The 26,875-nt window shown below is 34.7% G+C and overlaps 1 protein-coding gene across 4 annotated transcripts in view; it reads right to left on the reverse strand.

The window, feature by feature from the left end:
• Positions 1-1,702: 1,702 nt before the first annotated feature.
• AP3B1 (adaptor related protein complex 3 subunit beta 1) overlaps positions 1,703-26,875 on the reverse strand; it is a 155,669-nt gene continuing 130,496 nt past the window's right edge. For all 4 annotated transcript variants that reach the window (XM_066180771.1, XM_066180772.1, XM_066180770.1 and 1 more), the window contains 3 exons: positions 20,505-20,602; positions 15,212-15,350; positions 1,703-2,469 (listed from right to left, as the gene is read on the reverse strand). In XM_066180771.1, the coding sequence (XP_066036868.1) occupies positions 2,316-2,469; positions 15,212-15,350; positions 20,505-20,602 (391 nt within the window). In that variant the 3' untranslated portion in view covers positions 1,703-2,315. The remainder of the gene's footprint in view (positions 2,470-15,211; positions 15,351-20,504; positions 20,603-26,875) is intronic.

A 26,875-nucleotide genomic window follows, 5' to 3' on the forward strand; every position in this document is an offset into this window, starting at 1 on the left:
GGCATACAGAGACAGGACAAGGGGGAATGAGTTTAAATTGAAAGAGAGTAGGTTTACATCAGATATTAGGAAGGAAATCTTTACTGTGAGGGTGGTGAAACACAGGTTGCCCAGCCTAATTGTGGGAGCCCCATCCCTGCAGGTGTTCAAAGCCATATTCAATAGGGCTCTGAACCACCTGGTCTAGTGAAATGTGTCCTGTTCCAAGGCAAGTGGGTTGGAACTAGATGATCTTCAGAGTGGCCCTTTAACCCAAATCACTCTATCATCAGTCAAAGACACGTACCAAGAGTTAATGAACCTCTTGTGTGCTGAAAAATATAAATTACTACCAGAAGCTCCCCAGTTATCCTTATTATACATGTTTCTGGGCTTCACTGCTAAAATGCATTGAGAACTCTAAGGAGGCAGAAAGTACTCAGCAGTGTATGTGACTTACACAGTGTTAATGTGCTTTTCTTTGATTTATACTCTGGTATGAGAAGAAAATCTTGTTTGTTTTCTCCTTTATAATCACGGCCAAAGCTTTTACAGTTCAGTCTTTTCTCAGGATTCATCTTTCTGCACCTTTCCCTCAACATGTTCTCACTGGGTCTTAATATTAAAGATTATCTACAGACCAATCCGCAGTTTTCCTGAGACAACGGTAGTTTGTACAACAATTAATTTTTCATCTGTTTGAACAGCTTTTACATCGCAGTTGAACACAAATTCAATACTTATTGCAGGATTAGGACTTCAGAAAAAGAATGTGAATGTTGATTAAGAACATGTACATTTCTCTTGAGAGTGTAAAATTTTTGTTTCTTTCTGGGTGCTAGAGCAAACTCTAGAACCACATTTCTCACAGAAGTGCAAGATAAATGCCTTAAAAACCTAACCTCTCTTTAGCATTTGCCAGTAAGCTCTGCTTTACACTGGAGACTCTTTTTAGTTCTATTAAATTTCAATAGAAAATTTTAGAAGAATTTAGTGTGAAGTAATGGAACATTTTTGAAAAAAAGCAGCATTTTGTATCATTCTAAACTACAACAGCTTAGTTGGGCATCTAAGGACCATGCAAAAGTCCTGGTGACAGAGGAAGGTTACATTTATTCAAGTATCTTCTCTGTGGCAGAGCCATGAGTTACTAGGAAAAAAATTTTGGAAGTGAGAATTTATAAGAAATGAAAATGCTCAGCATCTTCTGCCCTGCCATGTAACCAGAATGTGAAGGGAAGGTCAAAATCACTGACCTGACAAAATCACAGACCTGTACCAAGAAAACTGGGTACACTAACTGGTGCAAGGCTATTGGTCTTCTCCAGCTTAGGTTATGAATTTCTCTTTGCCTCAAGCCCCTGCTTATATAAAGTTGGGAAATGTTTTAATCTAGTTTAAAAAAGAAATCTGAAATAAAGCCAAACTATTCATTAAGCTAGATGACAGTATTTACCGTCAGTCTAATAATCACTATTCCATTTAATACTTACTTGAACAATTCAATCAGTATTTTATGAGTAGAACAATTTGCAAACAGGCAGAAAATGTAACCATATAGCAGACAATTATCACAGAAGCACAAACACTGGCTCCTTTTGCAAGAACAGTTTGCTGATACATATATAGTGTCCACCTCGTTTGTATTTACTTAACCAGATTTATACAATACCAGCATGTCTGTTAACAATTTCCTACCAAAACAAAAAAGAGGGAGCCTGTGTTCATAGGCACTACTTTATTAGCATCTTAAAATATTTGAGAAAATGACAGTAGGTAGGAACAATGTTCTCAACAGACGAGTTCAGGTTCACAAGCATTTCTAGAAAACAAACACCATTTTGCTGTACTTACTGTGTTTTCACACTTACACCAAAATTCTCTCTGAACCACATACTTGTTGTGTATATTGCTGAAACCCAGCTGCCATTTGAACCCAGCTTTCAAGCAGTGTGATTTCCCTTGAACTTTATTACCTAATATTTGTCCGCTATGGGGAGGAGAGGAAACTGATGGGGAAGGAAGGTAGTGGGGGAAGGGAAGAGAGGGGGAAGAACTAGAGTAGAACAAATGGGAAATACATTTAAAATACATTTAAAAGCACAGATAACTGACAGTAAAATATATGTTCTTTGGTTAGCAAGCAGAAAAAAAGGAAAGGACTTGCATACATGATAGATATGCACTAGCATTCTAAAGCAGAAGACAAGAATGTCAAGAGTGTATTCTTTCCCCACTGCCAGATGGAAGGGCTATTATTATAAATGAAAGGCAGCAGTAGTGGATGCCAGGCACTTTTGTTGTGTGCCAGATTCTGAAGTCCAGATGTAAGCAGGTTACCCCTGGGACAGGACAGGCTTCAGCTCCCGCAGCAGAACAGAACCAATCACAGTTTTCTCAGTGTTTATGATGAGCTGTGCTGTAGAGCTCTCCTTCAGCTCCACTGTGACTAGCATCAGTGACCCACTGTGCACAGTCTTAGCTGCAAACCTGGAGGAAAAATAAAAAAAGAGAAAAATCGCTGAGGATCTTAAGACCTGCTAATGTTTCTTTAACTCTGCAAGAGTTAAATGAGCTCAAATCTAATAAAATACTTCTAAATTAATTAATGCATTTCAGGGGAGAAACCATAAAACCTCCCGTAAATTCTTCAAACGTAATTTATGTAAATATTTTTGCATTTTAGAAGGGCAAAGAAGTATAATGCAAAATTTTGTATTTAGTACAAACTAAACTACAAACTAAATCTTATTTAAATAACTTTTAATGTAAATATTGTTTTTTCAGTTTTTTCACCTACAATATTCATATGCACTGACAACCTGACAACAGATGTATAGAATTTTCCAAGGATTTTCATTATTTGGTGCCCCAAAGACAATACAACTACGTTAAATGTCATAGAACACATACAAAAAGCCAAACTCTTTTACTTTCTGCAATCCCGGAAATTAATTCAAACTAAAACCAGTCAAAATGATAAAAAATAAAACAATCAGTTTGAAATGACAGTAATAGCAAGACAGAGTTATTTTATCTGTGAATTTATCTCCAGAACCATAAAAATCTGGCCAATATTTTTGAACATTTTATAATTATGAAAAATCCTACAAAGGAATTAAAAAACTACCAACCAATCAGACAGACAAAAGTTAGGACTAATGCACCATTACTAAATTCCAAGACATGAAGAACCCACTAATTACACGGAATTAAAAGCAAAACTAGCCTTTTAAGCACCACAATTGACTGAAAAGCCATTTTAGGCACAATGAACTTCTGTCAATCCTGTTAATTCATTCCGTGGGCAGAGCCAGGCCCAAGAGACAGGAAGCAAGAGGATGGCAACAGCATCCATCTTTCCATCTTCCAACAAGGAGCACAACATGCTTCTCCCTGCTCCTCCACCCCGCCCCTTCTTGGTTACTCCTCAACAACAAAGTTGCTGCACATGGGCTTTTGAAAACACTAACAAGTGTAGAGCAGGTCTGTGACCCTGTCTGACCCCACTTTGCAGGGCCAATCTCCTCTCCTCTTTCTGAATGACACGTGTCTGAATCAGAGCCATCTGCCTCAATTTGCGCAACATCTTCAGTCACAATGGGACCCAGTTAGCCCTGACAACAGCTCACAATACAGAAAAATCAAACTACTGCGCTGACAGCACGCTGTGGGCTATTCAAGAGCAAACCAACTGGTCAGTGTCTCCTGTCTGACAATCAGCATGGCCCTTGCAAAGCGCCTACCCGAGCCCTTGGGGATCTGTTTAATTACCATCAACATAAAGGAGGGAGTTTATCAGGAGATACTCAAAAAACTTCACTCCAGACTTAATTAAAATATTAGCCACTTAAGCAGGAAGCAGGTTCTCTTTAAACGAGAAGTAATTTCTGTCCCTTTTTTTCTTTCTTTTTAAACTAAGCATATCAAAATCTCATAACACATTATACTAATTAAGGAAACATGGGACACTTTTCTAATGTCACCCATCACAGGTCAATCCATTTCTTTTGTCTGGATTACAGATACATTCAAAGACCTCTCTTTTTAATAGGAGGTTATAAAACAATATTACTAGTACAAAAATTACCTACTTAGCTAGTTATATCATTGATTCCATCTATTTATGCTGCAATGTAGAAGATGACTATTTCTCTTGTTGACTTCGACAGGGGGATAATTATAGAAACAATAGTCTTATTAGTCACTTTATTTACTTAACAGTTGTGTCTTGGGACAACATAGAGGCAGATTATCTCTGAGTATGCACATAAATAGGTTGCTAGTTGGCACTCCTGCTGTGCTTCATAGCCCCGAGGCTTGATTTTACCCTTTTATCAAAAGCTGAAAGTGATACAAAGTCATCGTTCTGGGAAAGCCAAGGTGGTCCAAAGCATGAGAGATTAGTTCTGTGCTGATATTTTTACATGCAAATTTGCAAAATCACTTAGGGGATCAATAGCACTTTTCCATAGCCCTGAACAAAAAAAACAGAAAATCAATAAAATGTGAGTTTGCATGTGGTTTGCAAGATGCAAAGGGCCTGATACTGAGATAATTTTACACAAAGTGTTAATATGAATAACTAGCAGCAGCTAATCAGCTTCTATCAGTGGGCACCGATACGGGATCTGGAATTGCCTGGTGAAGGATGAATTGGACTGCAACAGGAAGACTTACTTCACCATTAAAAATAATGTACAGAAAAGAACCACTCAGTAGGTTCACAGCTGCTTTTGAACTTTGGAACCCAAAATCTGTTCCTTAGAATAGGGAATATAATCTAGTCCCTGAGGAGAGTTATAAATACACTTGTATAATCTGTAAAACTGAATATAGTTACAACAGGATGAAGCAGTTGGCACTAGCAGTAAAACTGACTTGTCAGTTATTTAAATATTTTAAATACAGCCATTGAAGGATTTAGTTAATAGTTGTTTTTTCACCTAAATCCATGCTACTGCATTTATATGCTAACTCTTACCATAACCCCCTGAGGATTTTCTAAAAGGTGTGTTGTGCTCAAATAAACACCTAGAAAAGCCCAGAAAGCCATTAAAAAAAATCTCAGTGGCAAAAAATTAATCACCAATAACATGTGTTCACTCTTAGTGAGAAACTTATTTTCTCCATGAGGTCAGTAATAATTTTTCATTTTCTAGGTTAGAATTTGAATTAAAAACAAACAAAAATCCCCAAACCAAACTAAACCAAAAAACAAAAGAAACCAACAAGAAACCAACAAGAAACCAACAAGAAACCAACAAGGCCTTTAATAAACCTTGAAAACTGCACTGTGACACATTTAAATCTAGGTTGTACATTGATTGTAGGTCCAAAAGAATGAATTTGTCCTGTGGACAACTCTTAACATAAGACATGTGTCATAAGCATGCTTCTGTTGCAACAAAGGATGCATCTGTAAATATAAAAAACCCCAAAACAAACAACAAAAACAAACCCCAAATAAACAAAGCAAATGAAAATAAATCCGGAAAACAGAACCAAGTATTTACTAATAGCTTCAAGATGGCTGTTTCTGCTATGATGCAGTATTTAATTCTGTGATAATATAGATTCTAAACCTGATTTTACATTATTAAAATATTCAGGAACATTTGCAGCTGTTAATATTTTTTCCCATTTACAAAAAATCAAGACAGATTAGAACAAAATGATGTGATAAATATTTACATATTCTGAATATTTACAATTCTTCTTTTTTTTTTTTTTAGAAAGAATGCTAAATATTCTGAGCATATGTGACACGCAAAAAAAAGAGAAGGAGTTAATTAATCATCTTTATATAAATATAGTACCAATCAGTGGGTAAGGGAATATACACTAAGAATCAAATTCAACATCAATAAAATACTATATATTTTTAGAAAGCAACTCAGTCTTTCAGCAGTTAAAAATAAATTACACAGTCTTGGTCACTTCCCATAAAATTAAATTTGTTCATGATAACCATACAGAAAAATCTGATATATAGTTGATACAAAGAGAAAACACAGAGTATCAGACACTACAGTGTGACAGCATTTGCCAAACACTGACTTTGCAGTGATGACTAGTCTGAATTCAGACTGGCAGTAGCTTTCTCCTTTTCTGCAGACAAAATATAGCTGCTATAAGGAGATGCGTTTTTATGGGGAAAGGTTATGAAAATTTCATGGCAGTGAATATACAGCAGCAGACTAACTCACTTAAAACCTGCTCTTTAAAATTCAACATTTGAGAAAGTAAATTTACACCTGAACACTCACTGTTGGGATATTTACATCAGAGTAGGGTTCGTTACACATAATTCAACAGCATTAAAACATACTCTTTCCTGTCCAATGCTTTTTTTCCTCTCTGACTTTTCTATTCAACCTAAATTTTCTTCTCTTTCTCTTCTACAGCTTACCACAAAGCGTGACAATGGCCCGTGGAGGCTAAAACTATTTTTTTTTCTCCACCCTTTCTTTAAATCTTGTACATAAAGCCTTCAATTACTGCCTGCTGAAGCAGACAGAATCCTATTAGTAAGGAAGACAATCAGAAGATGCAAAGCCCTGCCCTAGCTGTAGAAAAATAATTAGTCCAAAGCTGACAAATGTGTAATCAAGTTATGCAATGAATACATTCAAAGGGGAAAAAAGTACCTCCGCGAATTAGTCTCCAATTTGTAAATATAAGCACGAATAACTACAAAGGACCTTTTCAGCATGTCAACTGGTCAACAAAGATACATACACTTATAGTCAGCAAAGATACTTACATTTATAGTTTCAGTACTCTGAATCTTCCTATTGCTCTGCTATGTACAGATTTCACTTTGTAAATAACAACTCAGCTCAACTGTCTAAATTACTAATTTACTTGCATTCATTCTCTGAGTAAGCCTTAGAACACAAAAAAGGAAATATTTGGGTATTAGTTCTGACCTGGGGATAGAGAAAGCTTAATACTAAAACTGTAAGCACAAATATACCTGCAAAAAGAGGGAACTTAATCTGGTAATTTTAACATTGGTTACTACTAATAAAATTTGATTACTATTTACTTTTAAAATCATATTTTGATAATGTCACTTTTTTCTTCCAGCATATTTAATGCAATTTTAACACTATCTTTGAACAAACTGTTCAAAATACCTAATTCATTAAAACAATGTAATTATTTTCCAACATAATCTATTTTTTCAGGAGATATAAAATAATAAAATTGTTAAATAAATTACAATCAAATGTTCACATTTTTACCATGTTTATTTGCATTGGCAAAATAGATTTTGAGTCTCCCCTCAGTTTCCAGTGAGCAGCTGCACTGTATCTCTAACAAAAATGCAGAAATGCAAGTGAGTCATCTGAACCTACTGTCCAATACATAGCACTACTCCACATGTTCAAAAAGACGCTGCATGAACTTTTTATCACCTTCCAAATTTATCATTAGTTTAAAAATATCAGCGTTTTTGTATGTAGGTATTTATATCTCCTCCCCAAAATTTCAATGAGCTAAAAGCTTGAATCAAAATATTTGGTCCTCCCATGTAGAAAATTCTAATTGTAGCAATTGATCTATTTTGTTTCCTCAGATACTTTACTTTTTTCTTTTCCTATTTAATAGAGGAAATTTAGGCATTTAATATGATACATGCTTGAGAATTATACTCAGTCTATTTTTAAAACAGGCTATAAATTTTAATTTGCAGGAAAATAGTTTAATTTCAAGAAAGCAGATTACCTTATAGAGAGATATTAAAATATTAAATATTGAATACTTAGGGATATTTACAATCAAAGACAGTCTTCTGCTCAGTTAGTCCTTTAAGTGTTAAGCATTTTCTGTTTAAATAACTAGCTCAAAGGGCTCCTGTTTGTTTTTCAAAGAAAATGCTGCACATATTTATCACTTTATTTCATTCAGATACAAAAGCAGTGCTGTCCTCTAGTGGACAGCAAATAAGCCAGGCTAGAACAATCTATTTTGATTAACTGCATATCTAAAATGACTCGCTCATATACTTTTAATGTTAAGACCAAATTTAATTTCCTAAAGTTATTTTAAAATTCTGCAATTTGCACATAAGCTGCTTAATACAATAATATATCTACAGTGTTAAGGGCATTAAAATGAATCTGTGTGAAGGCACTCTCTTGATCAAGTATTTTGCACCAGTTAATCAAAATCTTCATATGATGATAACACATGAAAATACTATTAGTATACACAGGGCCCTTTTGTTAGCAGAGAGAATATTTCAAGGTTTTGGAACACTAGGATTTGATTAAGGGTTTGATTAGGCTTGATTAAGGAATAATTATAATAGGAAGAATAATACGAGGAACTACAGAATGAATACTTTCATACTTACAAAATTCAGTTTTCTTTTCCTCTATTAATAAAAATATTAACCTAAGAATAGTTACTAACCAGAAAGACTTCTAGTCCTGCCTGTTTTAAGAAGTGTAAATGGTTAGCCTAGCTAGTCTTTATTTATTTATTTATGTATTTATTTTTAGAAAACAAAACCAGACCAAAACCCCCAACACAGAAAGTTGGAATTACTTCCATCATAAAAAAAGAAAAGGTTGAGAGAACTTCTGGCTAAAATAAAGGGTGAAATAACTGTGGACATGGATATACTATTCCATTTAAAATTCTGTCTTCTACAGGTAAAGACTACCAGAGAAGCTGTTTTGCCTAGATTATTTAGCTCTCTAATTAATTCCTACTTGAGAGATTAGGAAGCAAAATCAAAGCTGCATGCCTGTTACAAGTTTATTTATGCAGTTACCCACTGAAGCTTTCTGGACGAGCAGAAAAGGAAGACTGAGCCCCACAGCTGAGGAACTACAGAAGCAAAACAGTCTCAGGTAACTGCTTCAAAGCAGCCACTTAGCAGGAGCAGAGGTTGATTTCACTTCCTTGGAGCACTCCAACAGGCTAATTGCTTAGTAAAAAACCTCAGAGCAGGTGTGCTTGCACACAGAACAGGGAAGGCCTTTAAAAAAAGTCTTTGTGGATTTATAGACCTGTTCATCAGCTACTGGCAACACATACTTCCAAGTGAATAACTATAAAGAATTTCTATTTCTCAGAAATTTATACATGGTGTTTTATCTTCAATAGATGGTTATTTTAATTTCCAGCAGACATGCTGGAAGCAGATGCAGTTGTTAGTGAAGTTAATCTGATGGGGTCTGATCACTAACTTTCTTCTTGATAATTCTTCCAAATTTAGTGCAAACTGGAAGATGAAATACACAGAAAAAATTTCAAGATGGACCCCTTTAGATGGAGTTTGGTTCAATACAAATGGAATCTAATTGCCTACCTTTTCCCCCCACATTAAGTGTTGCTGGGTTAAAAAGATGTGGGGAGGATAACAGATTACTAAGCACGACATTCTTTGATAATCGAAATTGTCTGTAAACAAACCCCTCTTTCCTTTGAGAATCAGTCTGCCAATACACTATAAATAGGACATGACAGGTTGCAAAATGATAAAAAGGGGTGAATACAACCAGACTGTCAGGCTGATGCATGGGGTGAGAAATAAAGGCTAGTAAAACACAGGTCCTTGGATTTGTCTGTTTTCTGGATTTTAAACATTTTATGCAAGTTTCTACATTTTGTCTTGTTTTCATATTATTCGGAGTATGAATTCTTACCCACTCCAGTGTGTTTACTGTCGTAATAAATGATTTACACAGTATGTTTCTGATTTTGCTAAAGGATAGCACAAGCCTCCACAAGACAGGTGGACAGTATTTTACACCTTGTTCAATAACTTCTTATTCAAGAAGTCAGATAGTTAAGGGTACACTAAGTAATGGCATACTACATACAACTAGCTCTGAAGAAACTACTATATCTACATGGTTCAGTGAAGTGTCCTCAAAAATGTAGGTCTCAGAAGCCGCACATTCACTGCAGGCACTGCTGTGCTTGAGCTACTTAGACTTGCCCCAGCAATGTGCAGAAGTGCTGCTTCATGCTTCTTTGTCTAAAACTTAGCTTGCTTGCTGCTAATTAAGGTGTCTACTATGACACCACGCTAAGAGAAGAGAATCCTCCCTCTGCAAGTCCTGGTCATGTCTAGAAAGAAGAGATGGCTGCTAGTACTGCCACTTTTGTGACTGAAATGGAGAAAGACATTAAAATCCCTATTTTAAAATGTGAAATGGCTACTTCGAAGCACTTCAGAGCATCGTTGTTGAAAGAGATTTGATTTTCCCCAAAACCTCAGATTGTCCCATACTGGGTTGTTGAAATAATAGAACTGACCATGTGAAATTTGAGGGCTGAAATTAATGCTTGTCGTGTGTCAATGCTGACTGCATGTCAATGGTTACAGCCATCCTGATGAACTGTAGAATACAGATATGTACACAACACTATGCTCATTTCCTAATTCTACTACTTCCTGTTTGCAATTGAGGATTCCTTCCAGAATACAACAGCAGCAACAGACTTGTGCAATGGACTATTAAGTAAGTTGAGGTTGACTAAACTTCATTCTTCATTATCCACCCTGCTGGCTTCAGAGTTTTATCTTGCTGACTGATTGGGCAATGCACAGGTAGTCTTCAAGAATGAAAAGAATGGAAAAGATGATCTATCTTGCACCATTTTTAGAGCCACAGTCATTGAAGGAAATAATATTCTGTAGTACAATGCATCCCATTTAAGAAATGCTTTGGGAAGTAGAAGATAGAGAGGTAGGAAGTTGAAGACAGCCTGATTCTCCATCTCATTGCACATTATACTCTGACATCAATGGAACCACACCAGTATAAAACAAAATGAGAGTGAAGAAGTAAATCCAGTTTGTGATCTTAGCTCTCAACAGATTCTTCTGCCATATGCTGCTGCCAACACTTTAAAAGCTTTGCACCATACTTTTGTTGCTAGTGTGAAAAAAATGCCTTCTATGTGTATTTCCATTACTTTTTTTCCTAAAACAATTTAGCCTGAAACACCTCCCCATCATGCATAGGGCCTTATGTAATGGTAGACAATATTTTGACACTTTCTATAGGATTATAAGAGCATTCAAGTCTTTTTAAGTTTCAAGTCTGCAACTAGCCTTTTCATTCTATCACCATCTGTTCTCTTTTGCTATATTCAAAGTGAAGCAGAGGATGACTACCTATACTTGCTGGAGATGAAAATCAACAAAGGACGAAGAGACCTGAGGAACTTTTAGAATATTCATCTGAGAAGAGTAAGCAACACATGTTGACAGTAACACTAGCATGAAGGGCATTTCTGGGTAAATAAGGCTTGTGTCAGTTAAATAGAATATGACTGAAAATCCTGAATTGAATAATGTCTTCATCTCATCATATTTTGAAATAGAACAGGCTGGATTTCTTGTTGTTGTAGTATCTAAAGCAGTGAATGAAGCTGCCCAAGTAGAGACCAGGAGATCAAGTGATGTTCCACAGAAGAATCAACTTTGAGAGAATAAATGTCCTCCATTATGTACCCTCTTATTTCCAAGACAGAAAAATTCCTAATAGGCTTTCCCCACCAACCACAAACAGCAGACATACTTCAACTGAAAAGGCCTTGTTCCCTAAAGGTAGTTATTCAGATTGATTTAAATCCCTGCAGTAACAAATACTTTTCTTTCAGTGTCTTTGCCTTCAGATATTCAAACGGCGTCCCCAGTTGTGGTCTGAACCAAAAACCAAAAGCTTGGTGCCTTAGCTCACCCTTTGAAATCACTTTATCAACATCACGTAAAGGTTTTCAGAACACTAAAAAGCTACGGATATTACAACAATTACTCTAAACAGTCTAGTGAAAAAAATATTTTAAGAAAGAAAAAAAAAGGACTCTTTTTTTCTGAAGTTTTCATATTTAAGAAAACAAATTTCCCATTGAAGGAAATTTCTCTTTTGAAATGCATTTCACATTCTTGTTTCTAGTAGAACCCTTTTAAAATTGAAATAATATTTCCACTTATTAGCAAAAGCAAGAAAGATCAATATACAAAATAGTAAATCTGATTAAGAACATGCAAATGCATTGCAGGTTGTCTAACAAGGCCCTGTAATCTAAACCCTTGAATAAACTCTGTTGAAGATTAGGTAACTATTCTAAAGGAAGTAAAATAGTACAGCAAATTTATTTTTCATTTATATAAATATTAACCTGCAACTTTGTGCTCTGATATCTATGTCTATATCTATATCTACTTCTATATCTATATCTTGGCTACTGAGTTAAAAATTTTTCCAGCTATCACTTCAAATAAAAACAGGACAGAAAAGACAGTTTAAAGCAGAATCAACAATGTCACCTGGCATACTGTTCCACAGTCATTAAACAGTTAAATTATTACATTGTAACTAAGCACACAAATCTAGTAGCCACATGGTAGAGAAAAGAAATGGATACAAGAAAGTGTTGCTACATTGTGATATGCTCAGATATATAGCTAATGTATTTGATGTTTGTTTTCACTTGTTTCATTTCTCTTTGGAGACTGTATGCTACTCTGTTGATATTTATCTCAAATATTTACTTTCAAATCTCCATCATATTTGCTCTAAGTGTTTTTACTTTGTGCAAAAATAAAATCCTAATAGGGTTATTAATTTAAGGACCAGTAATTGGATTCCATCAGCATGACAACATCTTCAGCATGAATGTGAATATGTTTAGACTGAAAGAGACCATGAAACACACCTGTTCATGTCCATTAGATACTCTTGCACTTGTATTAAATTGTACAATTTCATTTTGAATGAATATATTGCATTACCAGGCAATACAAATTTTTTGGCATTAGCCATCGTTAAGCACTAATATTAAAGTTGGGGCTGACCAACTAATAGGTCAATATAATTTATGCTGCACAGTGCCGAACACCAGTTAAAAAACAGTACTTCTTTTTCTGTGTAAAAAGGTATGTACTAGGCGCTTCCAAGAAGTCAGCTGAAGTAATCCTCACAGAACAGCAAAAGCTAGACGTTTCTGGATGTATTTTTTTTCTCCAATATCACTTGCAATAAAACAAGACAAATGACAATTCTATAAAAAATTAGAAAATTCACTTTTAATGTATTTTTATTGAATCTGTAACTGTTTAGACAAGATAAAGGGGGACGGTTTATTTTATTATCCTAGAATTGTGTATCACATAAGTAAGTCACAATTCTTGTATCCATGAGACTTCTGCCAGAAGAGATTTAATTTTTGTCTCCTCTCATGACAGAGTTTGTTTAATCCGAACATATGTTTACTTTAGATACGTATCTATATATATATATCTATATTTATCTACATATATCTATATCTATATATAGAAATTTCAGTAATTTTTGCAGCATTTTGAAAGAATTAATTATCTGATATCTATCTCAAATATTCATTCAGGTGAATCTAGGATTTACTTTCATGATAAAGCATTTACTGTTTAAAAGATGAACAGGTTCATCACAGTATCAATTAAGTAATGTTCCTCCTCAGTAAAATCTAGGTGGAATTATTACTACATAATACCTGTGAACTGCATTTACTTATGGTGAAGCAAAAAAAGGACTGTTTTCTAAATGCTTATCAACTGCTGTGCATTTCTCACAGGCCACTTAAATTGTTATAAACTATTTGTTTTGCTTGATGGGTTATTCTATGGTCTATTGTGATAGACTGAAGACACTGTATTTTGAATGTAAAGAATCAAAGAATATTTCAGGATGCTCTGAAGCACTCTGAATACCTCAGCTTGACCAGGACATGCCTTTAAGCATTGAGTCTGAAGGAGTGTACCCAACAGTAAGCGCATCTTCAATTTATTTACTCTTGGTTATAGATTCTGTTGTAGAAAACATCCTTTAAAAGGAACCAAAAGAGCAAAAGAAAACAACATCAAATTAGAAACTTATCTACAGCCGGGAAACCTGTGGCTGAGCTAGGAGCAAGGCTATTATTTTAGGGAGCCTTTTTGAGACTCAGTCAACAAAACAATCCATGCCTATGTGATAAGTCTCATGTGGTAGATAGAGTAAAGATGGAGAGCACCTGTAGGCTGCAGACACTTCAGTCTCTCCTGATTGACACTCTCACCTAGTCTTTGAATTGACGTTGAGAACACAGCTATACAGATCCCTCTGGGATGCAACAAATGAAAACTCTTTCATGGAGGATCAGGTGTCAACAGTGACAATCATTTCAGTGCAATTGCACTAGCTGTGCCATGTTTTTATGGTGAAACAGAATTTTATCATTAACCGTATCAAATACATAGGAAAATCCAGCTGGGTTAATGTTAATGCAATGCAATACAAATGTCCAGCAATGCAAAAGAGACTACATCCAACAATACTGGGTTATTAATCTTGTGTAGGCTTCAGCATTCTCACCCCTTCATACAGCTATCTCAGTCAGCAAAAATTCAAAGAAAAGCACTGTTCTTGCCTTTAAAAGAAAATACTTTGCTCTTATTGAATAGTAAAATTAAGGGGACTAGGGATAATTCAGAATTTAGTGAACAACTGTAGTAGGTGGTAAGAGATACGTATTGATTTTCTTATTTCAAGACCAGGTTAACCTGCTTGTTCCTGCCACAAGTGAGAAGCCATGCAGATTCACAGGACTAAGTATTTTGAGTCAATGACATCAATTAACCAACAACTGCATAAATTCCACTGACATTCTGTATCAGAGCATTTGGATGAAAAGGATTAATCTACAAGTAAAAACTAGAAATTTGACAGGGCCAATGACTTTCCTGGCTAATAATTGTTTTTGCTTGCATATATAAATATATATATATATATATATAAATATATATATATATATATATATATATATATATATATATATGAACATCAAAAAATAATGTAGGAAAACAAGTTGCTCCTCACAGATGATAAAACTGGAGCAAGCTATTTACTGTGGGAAACAGAAACAAAAAAAAATCCTCAAAAACTTGCTTGGAAGTACTGTGCTCTAAAAGGCTACCTCTTCCCTTTGAAACAAAACAAGGGATGGACAATTTTCTCCTTTACTGTGTAAAGTCTAGACACTTCTGTAAACACTCAAATAATGAGCTGTAGTATATAATACTTAGGCTTAGTATTATATACTACAGTATAATTTGGTACCTTCTCCCTTAAAGGTCTGGATAGAAAAATTTTCTCTAATGTTATCAAATGCTGATGAATTTTGAACTAACAAATCCATATTAAAAGATGATCATACTTTGAATAACATATAATCTTACCTGTGTATGTTATCTTGACCAGAAGGGACTACACCCAGATTTGCTGCTTTCACTACTCTCTCAATAATTACAAGACTTGTAGAGTTCTGAGGAGCAACAGCTATTGTAGCAGACATCTCATTCATTCCTGTCAGCATTCCTGAAACATTAAATATTTCATTATGAATACACTAAGATTTGCTTGCTTATTAAGTATTAAACCAAAATAGTAGACATCTAAACAAACAAAAAAAAGCATTAAAAGTTAAATAATTTATTGAGAAAACAATTTTATAAGAACTCACATAATTACCTTAGTTTAATGACTTACTTGCAATGACTTATTATCAAAAACAAATTAGTAATAGATGAACAATGATATGTGTGATACAAATGCAACTGTGAAACCAAGGTAGTTCTTTTCTCATAAAAAGCTTAATTTAAAAGAAGAATGCAAATGCAGAAATTAAATATTAAGTAAGACTGATTTGGAAAGGTCCAGCTTAAGTAAGAATATATACAAAGATCCCTTATAATCCTTCCATCATATATTTAATTATAATTCCATATGCAATTGCTAAAAATGATCTTTAAATTCAGATAGTAGTAATTGGTTCAATTTAGTTACTTAAGAGAAAGTCAGCACAGTAGAAACTGGTAAATTCAGTTAATGTCCAGCTCTCTAAAATATCCACATAAACTATTAGAGTAGAATTATTTGAATATCACTACGAAATGGATCAGAAATGTAAAGATTATATCCAAACATATGACAAAGAAAAAGTAAAGAAGGATATGCCATTCAAGGCCATTTTAACAAAACTCACATTTTCCTATCAATATCCATTGTTTAGAAGAATGATTTGTTGGATGCTCATGTTGATTAAAACACAACAGTAACTACGCTCAACACTGTGTGTGCCTTTTTACAGTATGTTCAGAAGCTGAAAATGCAGACAAACAAAGGGGCATGGTACTTCAGGCAGAAATATGAAGCATCTGAAGCAACACTAACAATGAAAACAACAGAAAAGTCTCAAAAGGCCAATGTTTTAGGGCTGCACACACAGTTCTAACCCAGAGGAAATAGTAGAACCAAGATGCTTAATAAGACAAATTAAAATAATATATCCAGAATTTAATGTCCCAGAATGTGCTGCTGTCACAGAAAAAGAAATATGAAAGTAAAAATGGAACAGCTGATAAGTAAATAATAGTATATTTTTGAAGAGAACAAAAATCAGCATACAACATTCATAACAATCAGATTTATCTTGGGAGTAGAACATTCTGTTTAAAATTGTTTAACTATTAGGCAAAAGCTTTACAAACTACACACACGGACTAAAACTGCTTTTAAGCAGAGCACGGGGACTGACATAACACTGCTGAGAGATGTGTGTACTTATTTAGGATTTAAACCTTCTCCATTAAGCTCTATTGAAGAGCAAATGCTGAATAAATGAATGCAACTATGTTTATGTTAAAAGCCTGTTTCCCGCAGCATGTAATTAAAGGAAATGTTGTACAAAGCCAGTACTTTTGTCAAGCTCCTGTAAATGGAAAGATGGATAGCACTCAGAGAAGTGAATGCATTGCTTCATATTTAACCTTAACACTCTTGTCATTAATGGTTTGTCTAACTTGTTCTATAAAAGACAAGGTACTGCTCCATTGAAGTAAAATTAAAAAAATCAACTAAACCATGCTTTTCAGAACAGAAGATTCATTATCGTCGACTAATGTATTGGCATAAAGCAAAGTAACATCCTATCAAGTAAGGCACACATTCAATCTGCTTTTTCACCCCCCTTTATTTTTAACTCATGCTGTTTTATTGTTATAGGCAATTTGTACCACTCAGCATGACAGTGTAAACTGAATCAAGATTAATTTACATGCAAAAGAACACTTAGGAGAGCAGCGTGGTAAGCAAATGTATTGTCTCGATTGCTGAGGTGGAAAAGAACCTGGAAATAAAAAAGGGTACTCTAATTAAGGAGCATCAAATATGATTGCTTGGGGTAGTCAATGGCCAGAAAATAGTAAATGTCCAACCATTTAAAGAATTAGCATCTTGCTTGTTAGAAAAACAAATTTTATATATATAATTTTAATAAAATTAGGTAAACTATCTGTTTACTTAACCAAGATTGGGTTTTGCTGTTGGTTTGCTTTTTTAAAATGTGATCCAGGTATACACTTCTAAAAAAAAGTTGACAAAATTATTTCTCTTGAGAGAAAAATATCCTAAAGTAGTTTTAATTACCTATTTTAAAAACACCATCATAAAAATTCTGATTAATATCCAGCTATAACAACCACATGACACATTTAATATTGCTTGAAACACAAGAATCTAAGAAAACTCTAGCCTGAGCACAAAGCAGCAATTAGTCTGGGTTAGCCACCTAATAAGATGAAATAACCATACATATTTTAAATAATAAAAGAAAATTAAATTGGAAAAATTACAGAGATGGGTAACAAGATATGCTAGCTAGCAGACTAGTCCTGTTCTGAACTGAAGGAAGGAGAGTTTTGTTACTGATTTTTAAAAACACCAGAGAACTTGAAATCTGGATACAGAGTTCCCAATAGTAAATGTTCCACTAAAGCAGAATTCCTGCTATGGCAACTCGACTTTTCATGGAGATGTGATGCAAAACAGGGAATACAATTCTGAGGTCTGAAGGATCAGAGAAAATATTTGAGCAAAAAGGTAAAGAGTGTTTGACTATATCATTTTGATCCACTCATTCCAAATTGCCAATCACAACAACCACTAACTCAGCTGCTTCTCCAGGGAAGTACTTCACCAGAGGATTCCCGAGCTCAGGAAGGAAGGGAAGGGGAGATGGTGCAGCAAAGCTCAGCATATCATGCACAGCGTGTGGACAAAAACAGCTTTTGAGGTTCTGCCACTACCACAGATAACCTTCACAGCCATGAATATTCAATAACCTGTCTGCTCCTCTCTTTATGCCATCAGGAAGAAAATGGACATATACAAATGTAACAGACAATGCAAAACAGCAGAGTGTAATTGCGTAAAGATGTGTAGCAATGAATTGTCTTCTACACAGCAGTATACCAGCTATTTTCTCTTTAGCATTCTTATTAGGTTACACCTGCAATTTAGATGTAAAAATCCTTAAAACCCATACATATTTTTATTCTCTCCCAGTGTTACCTTGCATTTTTAATATTCTCCTCATTCCTTCACTATTTTTAACCTATCTGTTTTGGTCACAAATAAAACCAGGTATCTCCAGATGCAGGACTTGAAACATGTTCAAAACCAACCAAAAAAAAAAAAAAAAAAAAACAACAAAAAAAACCCAAAAAAAAACCCCCACAAAAAAACCCCCAAAAAACCCAAAAAAAACATGACAAGTGAAAAACAAGTTATATAAATCAGATTCATTTGGAGAATACAGGCAAATTGAAGTTAAACACAAAATAGAATAATATATACCAACTTCCAAATTGCCCTGCATTTATTATTGTAATTTAGATTTTTCAGTTAGCAAGAACAGAAAGTAATTCTTCCCATATGCTACCCGTTCCTAGATCCTTGTAATAAATACAAATGCAAAATGTAGAATTGAGACCTCTGTTACCAAGAATATTCTGATACAGCTGATATCCATAAGAAAAAAGATGCAATAGGAAAGGTTTTTCAACCTGTAGTAAATTTGCCAGCCTGCAAAGTCCTGCATCAAAGAATGAATTCAGGAAGACAGAGCAAGCAATACAGAAATGCCAAGAGACCTTCATGGATTTACAAATACTTCATATAAACAAATTTTCAAATAGCTTTATTCAGAGTAGCCTTTCTGCTCTATTAAACATAGCAAACAGCTGCCAGATTTATTCAGACAAATAATCAACAACCATAGAAGTAAAATGGCAGAAGAAAAAGGAATTTTGGCAACAACTCCACAGAGGACCACAGCTATTCTCCAAGTACACTTCCTCTATGTGCTCATGGTTCTGTATGGCCAGTCAGGAGGAAAAAAAGCCCTCAGTCACAGTAAAGCATACAAAAACTCTATCAGAATATCACAAAGCAAGCAAACACAAAAACAGGGAGGGAAGAAGCACAGTAACCTGCCTCCTTTTCACTACAACCTTCAGCTGCAATTTTTAGAAGGGAACAGTTTAAAATAAATGCAGCACAGCCTCGTTCAATCACTCACCTTGGTTCGCTGAGCAGGTATAAAGCAGAGAGGCAGACTTTAGCCAGCAAAGGGTAAGAACAGCAAGTAAGTATCAATTGGTTATGAAAACAAAGCACAATCCTAACTTTCCATTGCAGCCATAAGCTTAACTGCAAATGATCTAGACAGTATTTAAACTACTTTCTTAATAATTCAAAAACACAAAAGCAAGAAATGCTCAAAAGCAATAACTAATAATACATAATGTTACTCATTGGTGTTCTTGACTGCTTGATGGATATACTGAGTTTGTGAGCCTTACACAGCAATGAGACAAGATCCCATGGGCATAATCTCATCTCAATCTGAAGAGACATACACATGTAAATCCCGATACATTGAGACAGATGAGTAAACACTACTACATTTGAGAGCATCCAAAATGTAACCACTTATATTTCAGAATATCCAAGAATCATATCCAAATTAAAGACAGCAGTATTGACTATTCTATTTGACTTATGGTCACACCTAAGCACAATTTTCTCTAATTATTTTGAATAAAATATTCTAGTCACTAAAAGCTCTTGTGGGGTTTGTGTCTGGACTAGTATCAGAGACTTACGTTCTTTGAAAACACAGTATTAGTAGAATGCAGAAGTGTAAAAAAAAATGTCACCGTTCTAAAACAGTATTCCATCAAGAGTATTTTTTTATATATGAAGTGTTAGAAAGTGAAAAGATTAAAAAAATCTTAAAGGTAGCTGAGGAAGAGGTACATTAATAGTATTGAAAATTAGCGTTGGAAAAAAGAATAGTAAAACCTGATGCAATATCAATGAATAAATGCTTTATTTCCTTGAGCTGGCATCCCAAGTTTCTGTTTTGCTGCTAGTAGGAAAGGCATCCACACTTCATGATGGGAAGCCAAAACTCCTTCAGCTGAAAGACTGTTTTAGAGTAAAGGGTGGGCTTTGACCCATTAAAGACTGCATCATATCACAGCACATCCTTCATAAGGTATTTTTAAACTACTTACTATTGTCAGAGTGAATATTAACAGTGGCTAACTCAATCACCTACAAATTGAAAGGCATGCAGCCCTCTTCCCATCCAAGTACATTTACTGGAACTGCTGAAGTATTTCTCACCTTGCTCCTTCTTAAAATCTTTCTCTGACATAGTGACAGGCAAGAGCAGTTCTCCAACAGGGGGTTGAATGCTAACATTGAAATGATCATCCTTTGTGCTAGAAAAGAGAAAATACAGAGAATCAACCAAGTGCTTCAACATAGACTAATATACATATATCAGTTCCAAATTTTCTGTGAAATCATTAAAAAGTGTAAGAATACCTGTATGACTCCCACCCTATTAATTTGAAAGCTAACTTCTTACATTAGTAAAGCTGACCCATTTTCTCCAGTACAAATGTGGTAGGCAGGGTCTTGTACTTCTGAAAATGTAACTTTTACTCATCTCAGTGTTTATTTGTGATCTACAAAGCATCACACTCAATCTAAATGCTTGCAAAGGACAAATGACTGCATTTCACAAATCCTTAGAGAGAACTGTTACACATCCTGTCATCAGCTACAGCTGTCCTAGAAATAGGGCCAAACACAGAAAAGATACAATTTCAGACAAGAGGATGGTACTGTCTGAAAAAAACCCCCACAAACAAGCCAAACAACAAATACAGTAGAGAAGACGAAATATTTTAGTAACTTCAGTTTTATAGTATGTGGTATATTTAAACAAAACTACACAGCATACTGATTAATGTAAAAGCACACTGGAAAACTGCAGAACTTGAGGCTGTTTTCTTAATGGCAGAGTTAAAAAATATGATCACTAGAAACACAATACTACAAAATGTTACATATTCCTCCTTAAGAAATAAATATCATACAGTGAACTTCCTCTCCGTATCCATTCAATTCTTTAAGTTTCCAACTATTTTGTCTGAGACTTCTTAAAGGCTAAAGAAACTCAAGATACAGTCACTCTGTTATGTTTCATTGAGTAACTGTACCATAAGGAATTTGCCTAGCAGTTCAGGATCAGTACATCTAGTCAGAATCTTTGTTAATGCTTTAAGGCCTGAGAAATTTTTAGAAAAGAACACTTTCCTTTTTTTTTTTTTCTGGTGTACCAAATAGCCAGTACATATTGATTGGTGATATGCCTCAGATATCTTACTTAAATATAATGATACAATCATTAGAATGGAAAATACACTTCATCCAATAACATCCATGTTATTTAAATTAACCTAAAACATGTGCTACTGATGTTTTATAACTCTGCAACTTCAAAGTTCTGATACAAGATAGACTGATGGAAAGCAAAAACCACTATAGATCAACAGTACAGAAAACATATGTGTCTCCATCCTGAAGAAGCAAGATAAGCTACCTGGAAACAGAAAAGCATTTTACAGTCCTTCCATTCAAAATTCTAATACTTATTGTAATTGCCCATGCTTAGGAACTAGCACATTCTTATTTTCTAACTTCTGATGTGTTATAATTATGCTTATGACTACAGTCTCAAGTATGGGCTGTTCAAGTAAAACTGGACATTTATGCTAGCTTTTTTGACAACTGCTGTTTAGTAAACATACAGGGGAACAATCCTTTCAAACTTCTTAGTACTTCCTTTATAAAAAATAATTTGTTCAGAGCTGCTTTAAAAGCTAACAAATTCAAACTTTTTGTTTCCCCTGTACTACTTTTTTCCTCTGTACTACTTTAAATGCCTTCCATCTCTAAAGTCATTATTATAATAAAAGAGCAGGGATTGTTTGATTGTCTAGCCTGATTAAGTGCACAGTAAAATAAGCAAGAAGTATTTTTTTCTTTAGTTTTTCCTTTGAAAAGTGATTAAGAACTCAATCAGCTTAAGAGCTGATAGAAGGGTCTTTAATCAACTGCCTCATTAATTTTTTGCTGTTCGTACCTACTACTTGGACTATAAGACTAACACTTTCAACAATACCTTGAACAATTGACACTGTTCAACTCATTGTTCAGCCAATGTTATGTTTCATATTTAAGCAATATGTGCTCTATCTATTTCAGCTTGAAACAGATAAACCATTTTGTGTACAATGATTTATGCCCTACATTGACTGGAGAGATGCCATTTGTACATAAACTTGACTTACAACATCAATTATTAGATTGCTTTAATGCTTATAACAGTATTTCCACAATAAGAAGGAATAAAATCATGAGTGCAGCTTGGGTTTTTTAAGCCCATAACCGCCCAAGAGGACCACTTGACACCTCTGCTGTTAACAAACATTCCATTTCCATTTTCTCTAGTGAATAAATAGCTAATATATATTCTTGATAAAACATAAACTCTTCATAGCCTGTAAGCAGAAATTCTGATTGCTAGCTGTTCTTCAAAACCACTTTGTTCTTAATTTCACTTTAGTCAGCATTTGGGTTACTTTGCATTACTTTAATTCCAGTGTGCTTCAGTAAATTTCTTTCTCAGCTACAGAAAATAATCATTCCTTATAGATTCTCTTTACCAGATGCTTCACAGATTAAATATACACTTTTTGTTTATTGACCTGCATCTCTTTTATTACATCTTTATATTAGGGAGCTCGTAATATCTAATTTAACAAAAGTTACTTCATAATTCCATAGAAGCACAATATGATTCAGAAATCATATGCTTCCACCTACTGCTTAAGTGAGGGTCACCTCAGCTCACTTTGCTCATGGCCTAGTCCATTTGAGCTCTGAGTATCGCCAAAGATGGAGATTTCATCAGATATCTAATGGAGAAGTTTGAGAATAAAATTGAGGCTTGGAATACAACTATTTAACTTCCCTAAATACCTAGTGAACTTAATTTCAGTGTATCTAACTTATTCATTTACGTTTTCAAGGCTATAATTAACATAAATGATGCTTAAACAAAAAAATTACATTAACTTTTAAAAATCTGCTGGACAACTGGTTCAAGCTGCATTGAAACATCTCTCAGGTGATGTTGCTTTCACTTCCCTGGAAGATCATGGTGAAGAAGCTTACTGGAAAAAAAACCCAAAGCTTCTCAGGCCAATAGAAAGTGTTTTCAAAAATTAAAGACTGCATTTTCTGATGTTAGCAGGTGCAGTTGGTAAGTTACAGCCTTAGAGGAACAGGACTACTTAATGAGAAGTTCTTAGAGGGAAGCTCTAAAATGATCAAACAGTTGGGGATGTCTGACTACAGTACCTTGCCAACAGTAGCTTGCAGAATCTATTACGTATTTAACTGTGAACTTATGGGCAAATAGTATTAGACATCGTTGTTCTTGCTCCTTAAAAACTGTTAAACTGTCCACATTATATTTTAAAAGACTAGCATCAATTTCATGATTCAAGTATCACATGAATTTATCTTCTGATGCACACATCAAGATGAACGAACAAGAGACAATAATGCTCCCACAGGAACAAAGGGGGACTTACTAGCTCCACGATAAATGACACTGCAAAACTAACATTCCACCCTTCAGAAGATACACAGTTTAAAGATTTCTGTAGATGTCTGCAGATGGAATGGGAGCAGCTCGCACTTTGAAACCCTTGGCTATTCCATCTCTCAGTTTGGTTGTTTTTGTTTGGTTTTGTTTTGTTTTTTCCTTAAAGAATTTGCTCTGAAGGGTTCCTGGTAAAGAAGTTCTCTGCCATAACAGAGGACTTGAGAACAGTGATGGCAAAATCTTTAAAACTAAAGTAAATAATACTAACACTTGTGAATGATTTCTTTTAAAATTCCACAATAACAATAGTTATAGTGTTAAGTTCCAAGGCTTTAATAAATTAGTATTCTAATCAGATGGAATATTCTTCTTGCTCTTTATATAATCCTTTTTTTGTTTCACTCCCAGCAGCAGCCTTGTCCCGAACACATCTATGTTAACAGCTTACAATTTTTGTCTTGTATTCACAAAAATCTCCACAAATGTTAAAAAAGAAAGAACATAAGAGGAAGTGCAACACTAAGAGAGAATTAAGTTCCTGCAAAACAAAACACAGAATGGAGAAGTACAGGAGACTTGATTCACAGTCTTGCTGAAGAAAAGAAAGGATTGCATCCTGCTTTTATGAGATAAAAAGGGCAAAGCAATAGAACAAAAGAAAGCAGTTGTTCATGTCCAGCCTTGTTTTTTCCAGGTCAGTTATTTATCTGGGCATAATTGTGTTCTGGAATAGGGCCAACTGACTACTTTAGAGTAATGAAATAAAGAGAAGAGTACCAGATTGCTTGTCTTACATCTATAAGCAACTTGGTGATCTGCTGACAAAGCACTAGGGAAGGAAACAGCAAGAAAAACGTGAAAATATAAGTGACAGTGATGTGAAGACAATCCTGCATCTCTAACATTAGCTTTTAATATATTCCATAACATATTCCAGTACATGATTTTAATCAGATGCTTTTGTGCAAGCATCTACACCTGAATGCATGCTTGCGCTCAACAGAAATACTGACTGCTACCCAACCAACCCTCTTCATTTACTCTGCCTTGCAGGTAGAATTTCTGCTTGGGAAGATTTCTACATCAACACAGAGTGAAGTAAGTGAATTTCATGCTGCAAAAAAAAATCTCTTCCTTTGAAAATAAAATTCAGAGCAAAAGGTTCTACAGTAAGATGGAACCTGCAGAGAACAGACTGAACAAAGGTTTTAATTCTCATTTACAGAATTTGCCTCATTTAAGAACATTCTTAAGAATTCTAGATTCTTTCTGCTACACCAAACTCTTCTGGAGTAATCAGCAAAATGTTTTCTTTATATACTACAGGACAGATGAAACGAACAGACAGCCTCCTTTTCTATCAGCATAAACAAGAGTAGAAGAGCATGTATTCTCCTCAACAGAAGGAGAGGGTCCTTCTGATGACACTGGGACATTAAGAAATTCTAATATGTTAGAATAATTCTAATATGTTAATCCACCAGTTAAAAATCTCTGTCATGTTATGCTATTTTCCAATTACCTAATTATTTTGAAAAAGAATGAAAGGCAAAGAAGCTGTCTCTTTCATTTGATTTTGTTTTTTTTTCCTTGGGAGCTCTGGTTGTGTTCTTTGCACTTAAACCTTGAGAAAACTAGGGAGAGAGATGCAAAACCCAAACTAGGGAGAGAGATGCATGCCATGGACATCTCCCCTACATCAAACAGTTTCAAAGAAAGCTAAACATCTCTCTGAATACTTTACAAAGGAACAGAAAAAAGAAGTGAACAGCTTCTCCATAAATTAATTTTATCTTTAAAGCTGTGGTTCTTTCATGGTTTTGGGAACAACTAAGATATAGTGGAAAGAGAGGATGAAAAGAATAAGAAAAAAAAAGGGAGAAGACAAGCTTTCTCCTCCAGCTTTCAATGTCGTAAAAAGGACATCTCTCCTTCACCTTTAGTCATTCATCATACCTACAAAGAAACTGGAGATTTGCCCACTGAGTTATACAAACACAGACAGGAATTCGTAACACCAAATACAAAATAATGTAAGCAAAAAATAGAGTAAGAGCATGCATATGCTGTAACTCTCTGTCTCTATAACCTTCCTTGTCTTTCATCTCTAGAGATACAAAGATTTTCATTCCAAAATTCTGACAGGGCAAAGCTCCCAAATCTTCAGACATGTTAAAAAACTAGTAAGCTGGGAGAAAGACTTGAGAATATCTGAAAAGCAGAGACATGCAAGACAATAAAGATAACACAAGTGGTAGGACTGTTGAAATGATGAACATTAGGAGCTCAAGGATTCAAGAAAAAAACAAACTGATATGCAAATCTTTAAGATCTGACATGGAAAAAAAAAAAAAGAAGCAATTCCACAGTCAGTGGAATATTGCATATAGTCTGTTATCAAGGATCAAGATATCAAGGATCCATTCCAACCTTTTCTCTGCTCAACCGATGCCTACCTGTTTCGCTAAGGCTCAGGTCTCACTCAGATATACTAAAATTTAACTATAATTCAACAAGCTAGCAACCTACCTTGCATGTGAGTTAGTCAATGAAAAATTGCTTTCAACTTCTAAACTGTGTATGTCCTGCTTGCAAAATGAGAACAAAGTAACACAAAAACAAAGAGTAACATTAAAAAAAATCTTTTAAAAGGCCTAGTTCCTCCATTTATTCCTCTTTAACTTTCTGCTTGAGAGGCATTATCATGCAGAACACCAGTGTGGCTGAAATAGCTTCCTCTGCAAGGAGGTGGCACAAGAAAAATAACAATGAAGAGATGTTCACCTTAGAAGTACATGCTGTGAACATCCTAATCCACATTCTAAATAAATGCATTAGTTTTCAAGTCAAGGCATTTCACGCCCCTTTAATTAAATGTGTGATCTTGGTAAGGTTTGCTTACCAAAAATAGTATTTGAGAGGGAGGTCTTTCAAAGCTTATTCCTTCAAACCTCAACATTGCAGTTTCTCCTTCATTGTCCTTGACTTGTACAACAAATTCAGAAAAAGATCCAAATATTTTATGACTCGT

This window comes from Chamaea fasciata, unplaced genomic scaffold (genome assembly GCF_029207755.1).
Source record: "Chamaea fasciata isolate MVZ Bird 193981 ecotype frontalis unplaced genomic scaffold, bChaFas1.0.hap1 SCAF_4, whole genome shotgun sequence".
Classification (NCBI taxonomy): domain Eukaryota; kingdom Metazoa; phylum Chordata; class Aves; order Passeriformes; family Sylviidae; genus Chamaea; species Chamaea fasciata.